The sequence below is a fragment of the Barbus barbus genome (genome assembly GCF_936440315.1).
Source record: "Barbus barbus genome assembly, chromosome: 26".
In the NCBI taxonomy this organism is placed as follows: domain Eukaryota; kingdom Metazoa; phylum Chordata; class Actinopteri; order Cypriniformes; family Cyprinidae; genus Barbus; species Barbus barbus.
The window spans coordinates 13535516-13544107 of NC_136754.1; the positions used below are offsets into that span (position 1 = coordinate 13535516).

Consider the following 8592-nt stretch of genomic DNA (forward strand, 5'->3'; position numbering starts at 1 on the left):
GCCATGTGGGTTTGGATTTTGTTTTCCCTTCATAATAAAAAAACTTCATTCAAAAACTGCATGTTGTGTTTGCTTGTGTTATCTTTGATTAATATTTCAATTTGTTTGATCTGAAACATTAAAGTGTGACAAACATGCAAAAAAAAAAAAAAAAAAGAAAATCAGGAAGGGGGCCAACACTTTTTCACACCACTGTATATATATATTCTAGCAACATATATAGGCTACACTTTCATGTTGATATAACCACAACAATCTGATGATGTAAATTTTTCCCCATTCCAGTCAGAAAATATGGTGGACAGGTTTTTTCATTAAACAAATAATGGATGTGTAAGTACAGACAAGTCATTTTCACTCAAAATATATTTGTAATTACACCTCACAGATTCCATGTAAATGAATTGTACATGCTCCTTCTCTAGGGCTGTTCTAACAAACAGATGTTTCACAGTCTCATAGAGTGACCTTGAAGCGCTATGTTTATCCATTAATGTCTACCATGGCAACGTTAACACTTCATCAGACAAAAAAGCCTGCAATTTTCTGTTGCTTGAAGCCTACCATCATTTTAAGTTGCAAAGCATGGTGTATGGAAAATATTCAACGCACCTTTACAGGGACTGTTCAAAAAATGTAAATTCTGCCATCATTTATTCATCTTCATATCGTTCATATGAGGAATTTCGCAGAACGGTTCCTATTCACTTATACTGTATTTGGAAATGAGCATATGGACTACTAAAAATCTTTTTTGTTGTTCCATGAAAGAAAGAAATCAATGAAATCAGTGTTGAAAAATCTTTTGATGAAGTAAACATTTATTTCATTTTCAATGGATATTTTATATTATAAATATCACCAGTTTACAGAGAGAAAATCTTTCTCTTTTTTTTCCTAAATTAAGGCTATAGATGTAGTGTCCATTGATTTCAAGCCCTCATGATCATGTCTTCCTCTATGACGTATCTGAGATGTTCTCATTATACTGACAAGCATCAAAGGTGTGGAAAAAAGAATTTGTCTCTTGCTGTTTGAAATGGGCTATAAGATGCACAATAGGTTGCCATGGCGATACTGCCTTTGTTACGTGGTTACGCTTCTTTCATTTGGCTTTGTTGTCTTGAATGATTTTTCGGACACATCATTCAGTCGTGATGGATGAAAACCCCATAATTGACGTCTTTGAACAGAACATGGCTCATCTCAACACTGATTCTTACAGTTCAATTTATTGACAATATAATTTTCAAATACAGGTAAAATTATACAAGCAAGGTACAACTGATGGCATAGCGAAGCTCATTTCATTTGATTTAATTCTTTTTTTTTTTTTTCAAAAAATTCCAAATATTGAGAAAGAAAACTTGTTAACACATTCCAAATGTGGCGTGATATAATAGTGTATAAGCACAATACTGAAAATACAGTGGAACTTACAGAAGCTTCTCTCACTCTGCCTGCGCTTCATTGTCTTATAACACCATAAAGCATCTAACATGACCAAATATTTGCAATGTCATATATATTGATTTACAAAAAACCAAAGGCACAAAGGGCATTACATCTTTCAAAAGAATTTTGCCATTCCTAATACTGATGTGGCAACAGAGCACTAATGATGGCATGATATATATTTGAAGAGTGAAACACACACCCAAGGAACAAAACTACAGTAAAAGATTACATTTTTACGAACGTCAAGACAATATATATTGCCTTCACAACCTAAAGGCAACATTACAAATACATACAACAATCAACTGTTACATCAATAATATCAAAAACAATGTACTTTTGAACTGTTTTCTACTTTACCACATAAATGATTTAGTATTTTCTTTTCATCATAAATTGTATTTACATAAATATTTCTCAGATATTCCCACATTTTCATTGTCAAACATGCAATAGAGATGTACATCTTTTTTGTTGGTCTAGAGAAATGATAATACACTGTATTAAGCACGAACAACCTGACTAAGTAGATTCAGTCCTTTAGTTGGTTGTTTTAAAGCCCTATTCCCAAAAACAACATAAAAATCCTTAGACTCCCTCTAAGGCAACTTAGATACATAATCCTTCATACATAATCATTCATAATCCTTTTCAGATATAATCCTTCAATCTAAATCAAATACAGAGAATATAAAGCACTTATCAGACAGTAAGCAGTTTTGAAAACACTACACTCACTTTGCTCAAACTGCTGTAGATTACATTATTTTTTTACTTTTCCACCATTACAGGTATATAGTTTCCTGAGTGATAATTATGTGACACTGCTGATTAATATATGTATATATATATATATATATATACATAACAGGATTGTTTTACAATGCAAAATACAAGTTTATGTATTTACAGTACAAACAGATGCATACATACAGTGTTTTTGGCAACACTATTTTTTATCATGTTTACTCAAGCGAAACTGTAAGTTAGAATTAAATATGGTGCCTAATATCCCAAAGGACATTTTACACAAAAGGATCTTTAAGCATGACGTTTGATTGTGAAGGACCAAATTTTAATCATACATCATCTTTGGTCAATGGACATTCAAAAAAAGCAATAAACAAAGGTTTCAATGAGGTGATGCACTGTACAAAAAAAAAAAAAAAAAGATCAAATTTTAACGGAAATAACTGGTGATTTGTTAATGGTTATTCCCTTACTATATACCAGGAAAAACTGTGATAATGGGACATTAATAAATTTACAGTTTCTTGAAGTGAAAAAGAACAAGTGATCCTATAATTTACAGTGAAAAAACATAAATTGACATTCTCAGAATACCCTGCGTGACACTTCACATTTGATGGTTTTTGATTGAAATAACTGTTTCTTCTTTGTTTTTTTTCTAATCAGTTATGTACACTAGGCCTTTACTGCATTATTTTAGAGTCATGTATATTAATGTATATCTTCTGTATATTAATATTAACCCCTTGTGGAAAAGGGGTTAATATTAATTATTTTGGTGGTTGTCAACATATTATAAAAGCATAAAACATCTTTTAAAATTTCAGTAGGTTGGTGTTTTAACATTAAATCAGTTAGTAAAATATAATGTATGGGTTTTTACTTTAAACTTAAAAGTTTAAAGTTTATAGTCATTTTTTGTAGTGTACTATAAAAATCTGAATATGGATATACGAAACGAAACAATGATTTTGCTAAAAGATCCCCTTTTGCTCTAGCAATAGTTAGCCCATTTTTCTAAACGTAAAGGGCACAATCTCTTCCTCAGATGGCGGTGGTGATCTGTGTCAGTCCCAGGTCATTTGAGTCCTCTCGACCATGAAAGGAAGACAGCTCCACGGCTAGTCATACAGGTCGACCTTGGCCCCCGTCCCCTTTGGCCTCTGCTGGGCACGTGTGCTCACGAAGAGTGCTTCTGACCCGACTGACGCCGTGCCCATCCCTCGTGGTCCGACCTGGACAGCAGAAGTCCCTGAAGCAGCGTTTGAAGTTCTCATCAAGGAACGCATACAGGATGGGGTTCAGGCTGCTGTTGGTGTATCCCAGCGCCACACAGAAGAAGTAGGCGGCCATAACAGCAGTGGTCTCCGGCACTCCGGGTGCAAGAGCTTTGACTAGGATGAAGATGTGTATGGGCGTCCAGCATACCACAAACACAGCCACCACAACCAGCACTAGACGGGTGATGCGTCTCAGGTTGCGGTCTTTCTCCCGGGAGCCCGACAGCAGACGTACGCTCTTGAGACGCAGGACCATGAGCGTATAGCACACCGTGATGATGAGGAGAGGAGCCACAAAGGCAAAGATGAAGACACAAATCTTCATCAATGTGTCCCAGTAGATATACGGGTCTGGAAACTGCAGAGCACATTCTGTAGTGCCTGCAGAAGAAATATAACAACAGCGGTTAATTATTAAGCAGAAGTGAGGACAGCTTAATCATCTGTGCTGTAATGAAGCCACTGTGGGAAGGAACAATAAATACATTAGGATGGAGTAGAGAACTCACAGTCCCATAATTTACTCGAAGATATTTTGGATTTCTTCCTAAACGATAATTAGATGTCACTGCTGATTATAATACATTGATTTATAGATTGATAGATAGACAGACAAATAGACAGACAGACAGACAGACAGACAGACAGACAGACAGACAGATAGATAGATAGATAGATAGATAGATAGATAGATAGATAGATAGATAGATAGATAGATAGATAGATAGATAGATAGATAGATAGAATAATACACTAGAATGTTTTAAAATTGTATACATTTTCTAGCATTGTTAAAAATTTAAATAAAATATATGTAAATTAGGCATCACAACATTACAATTTACAGCATGAAAAGATTCATATTGAGATTCACTGAAGATTACATTTAACAGTGTTATTAAATTATTGGTATTTTTAAAGATTAACTTAAAGTGAACATTAGATGATGGGTGACTAACTAACCCTAAATACCTAATATAAAAAAAAATAAAAATTAAACGCCACCTACTAATATGGGTTAAAAAAGAGGAGGGGAGGGGGGTTGTCAGAAAGATTTTATTTTTAAGAAATTCAGAATCTTATTCAGCAAGGATGCATTAAAGTCAGTTACAAAATATTCATTCTGTTCTTTTAAAGGCTCTGTTCATCAATGAATCCTGAAAAAAAGTATTATGTTCCACAAAAATATTAAGCAGCACAACTATTGTCAACATTGATAATAATAATAATGTTTTTACACACCAAATAAGCATATGATAATGATTTCTGAAGGATTGTGTGAAACTGAAGACTGGAGTAATGACGGCTGAAAATTTAGATGTGCCAACACAGGAATAAATGACATGTTAAAAAACATTAAAAACAGAAAACAATTATTTTAAATTTCAATAATATTTGACAATATTACAGTAATTGTATTTTTACTGCATTTCTGATCAAAAACATGCATCTTTGCTGAGCATAAGAGAGTTCTTTCAAAAATATTTTTTAAATCCTACCGACCCCACACTTTTGAATGGTAGTGTATATATCATTCATGCCTACCATTGTTTGTTTGAGTGCTCCCAAGAACCATTGCAGGGATTCCAGCAGCCGAGGACAGCACCCAGATGAGGATGTTGATGATCTTAGCTTTCATCGGTGTCCGGAAGTCCAGGGCCTTGATGGGGTGACAGACGGCCACATAGCGGTCCACACTCATCATGGTCAAGGTGAAAATACTAGTAAACATGTTATAGTAGTCGATGGAGATGAACACCTTACACACTACCTCTCCAAATGGCCAGGAGTTCATCAGATAATCTGTGCTTTGAAAGGGCATGGTGGTGGTTACCAAGGCATCTGCAACAGCCAGGTTGAAGATGTAGATGTTTGTGGCGGTTTTCATTTTAGTGTATCTGTTGGGAAAATCAATTGAGCCAGAGAGCGTCAAAATAAATGAAACACAACCCATCAGTGTGATAAATTCATTTATGAGATTTCTTTCAGAATGTATACCAAATAAACTGACAGCAAATTCCCAAACGTTACCAAACATTTCTCTTTCACTGGTTGTATAAAGACATTATATATCATCCACAGCTTAAACCCATCTATTTTTATGATTATATTTGCAGTATGACAGCTAGTGCTGTGATACATTATTCAACAAGCACATACTGTCCAGTTCTTTACCTCAAATATCTCAAAAACCACATACTGCATCTTTACACAGCACAGAAATGCCATATACACGACTGCCCTGTTTTAGTATGATTTTTATTCGTCTATACACAGAATGTGAGCAGACACAGTCCTTGCTCAAAGCAGAATGTATTTACTGTATGTCAAGGTAATTTGGACTGCATTGTGCATTCATATTTCCGTCCACCGGGGGAGCCAAACTGCCGAATTGGACTTGAACCCTTGACTAAATGTTTTCAATAAAACAGGCATTTCGTCCAACTATCCCATCAGAAACGTCTCACTTGACTGTTTATAAATAAACTCTATTAAAAATGAGATAAATATTCTCAAAATTATATTTAAAGTCACTCGTATGATAATAAATGCAGGGCAGTACATCTTAGGACAATGCAGTTTCTTACCTGATAATGACATACATCACCAGGCAGTTTCCCACTAGTCCTACAACAAACACCACGGAATACACGGCAGTGATGATCGGAATAAGAGGAGACATCGTTTCCTGCTCGTTCGTCCAGCTTTCATTCAGTGAATAGTTATAAATGTCCGAGACAGCAGACTGCCATGTGAAGTTGGGTAAACACTTCTCGGGGTGCGATGAGGGGCACTTGTCCTCCTTAAAAATCTGCACCACGTTGCTGTCCATCGTCTGTTCATTTGCAAAATGAGAGCAAATGTCTAAGTGAGTCACTGAAAAAGTTCAGTCGCTTTAGGATACAGCTTATATTAAAATAAAATAATCAGAAATAAATGTGAATAAATAAACGACGAATATCAATGCTGAGAGCTTTTTACAACAACATAATTGAGTATGCGTTTGTTAAAAAAAAAAAAATATATATATATATATATACAGTGCATAGCTATATGCTGAAAACTGAATTTGTATTGCACTTTACTCCCAAAAAATGTCTGTTGCACAGTTGGTAAAACATCAAATATAAAAGTCTTACCTTATTATAAACTGCAAACCGCTAGTTTAAATTGAAAATCCCAAGGTTTTAAAACAATGATGTCTGTGCGCAATGCGTTGATTTCTTTGACCCGCTGCTATTCAACTGATGACTGACTGCCACCTCACGAGCAGCTGCCTCCGCCGCGCGAGCGTCCCGTATTACATCAGATCTCATGTGACTGTCTCCATCTGAAACACTCCGTTAAGCAGCTCAAGTGTCTCACTGCGACTCCTCGCCTATATCGGCGGCAATGAAGTTGTCTTCTAAATGTGAAAATTTCTTGAAAAAATAAGCCACTTCTATCGGTTAAATAGTTTTAATGTTTCATGAGATGGCGCGCGCCAAACTTCATGTCTGGAGACATTTCATGAGAGAACTCAACGGGCAAGACCGCAGGTTCAATAAAGATAGCAGCAGGTGAAGTTGTCCAGAGTGAGTGGACATTATTTTTTATTCAAAGAGAGATGGGGAAAACTTTATTAGTTTTGTCAGAGAAGGATGTACGTAATTCTGTGGGTGAGAGACGTATTAGGGTCAAGGATTAAGGAATGATGGCGTGTAGTGGTCTTCTGACATGAAGAAGCAACATCCATCTGTCTTGTTTTGTAGTAGCCTACAGTATAAATTCATGTGCTATTAATAACATTTGTTTATTTATATTAGGCTACTATATATATATATATATATATATATATATATATTTTTTTTTTTACTTATTTTGCTTATTGATATAGCCTACCATGTTTAGGCCTATAGCTAATAATTTGATAAGAGACAGCTTTCTTCAAAGCCTTGTCAAGTCTATGGGGTTTCAAAGATTTTACATTACTTGAAAAATAATAGGCCTTACTATAATACAGTAACTCATATTTTCTAAATATTTCATTTAATACCACTAACTGGTGTTCAGCTATTAGGCCTATTATTAAAAAGCAACTTCGTTCTGGATAGCCTAATTAAATTCCTCAGCTTCCTAACTAACTTAACTAGCGTCAGCATCCAAATTCACATACATACTGAATAATAGGGCCTACTGTTTTTGAATATTCACAAATTGTGAATTTGGACTTACTACTTTTTCACATTCACTCTTTCACTGTTGTTCGTCTTCGACGGTATATAGCGATGCATATTCAGATGCAGTCTAGTTGATGTTTTAGTGGGTATATAGTTGATTTTGTAGTTAATCTATTTTCACTAGTTTCAGACACATGTGCAAACCTGTTATGAACATCATCTGCACCAAACTGCATGATCAGACAATCACAGTGACTTGGAGGCACCACCTCTCATGTGACTTTTCACCTGCCTTCACTCCCCCTCACATTCACAGAGAAGAGGCAAGAGAGATGCTGCCTACCTTGTTACTACTGGACAGTGTCACTTTACAACAGTAGGTGGTTTATAGACTATTTGATTTCATGTTTCGTAATATTAGTTTTAAAAAGGGGCAAAAAATCTGTAATATGGTGGTCTGCTTATCATGTTAAGTACAGTAGTAGCCTATTTTTGCATTTTCCAAAAAAAGCCACCTTATTAATTCAATAAAATGCTCTTTAAGTAAGGTTGAGAAGACTAATGCCAGCTTAATATGCAATATCACCTTATTATTCTGTTGCTATTAAATATATGCCCATTCTAGATGGCAATTTTAGAAACATAAATGGAATGAAAAAAGTAGGTTCAGCAAAACCCAAATGCATTCCTTCATGAAAGCACATGTGCTAGTTTTTTCCCTCCCAACAACTTTGAAAACCAAATACATGACTAAGGGTCGACCACAGCAAGTGCTCTAATGACCCCTTTTAATGTTACTATTTACTCTTCCATATTGATTTTACTCATCTAAACACAGTCTTGTCATGCCAGTAATGGACATAATAAACATCTAGTTCATCAGCATGACATTCTGTGAACGCAGATTCTTGTTTGTTTCGTTCTTTCTAGGCAAAAGTAGGAGT

At 35.2% G+C, this 8592-nt stretch overlaps 1 protein-coding gene across 1 annotated transcript; it reads right to left on the reverse strand.

The window, feature by feature from the left end:
* Positions 1 to 3333: 3333 nt before the first annotated feature.
* LOC306845726 (delta-type opioid receptor-like) lies at positions 3334 to 6745 on the reverse strand (the record flags this gene model as incomplete). Its single annotated transcript, XM_079378687.1, has 4 exons — positions 6629 to 6745; positions 6077 to 6324; positions 5034 to 5386; positions 3334 to 3869 (listed from the first exon to the last, which is right to left on the reverse strand). The coding sequence occupies exons 2-4, from the start codon at positions 6319 to 6321 to the stop codon at positions 3334 to 3336; spliced, it is 1134 nt and encodes a 377-aa protein (XP_079234813.1). The 5' UTR covers positions 6322 to 6324; positions 6629 to 6745.
* Between the last annotated feature and the right edge of the window lie 1847 nt (positions 6746 to 8592).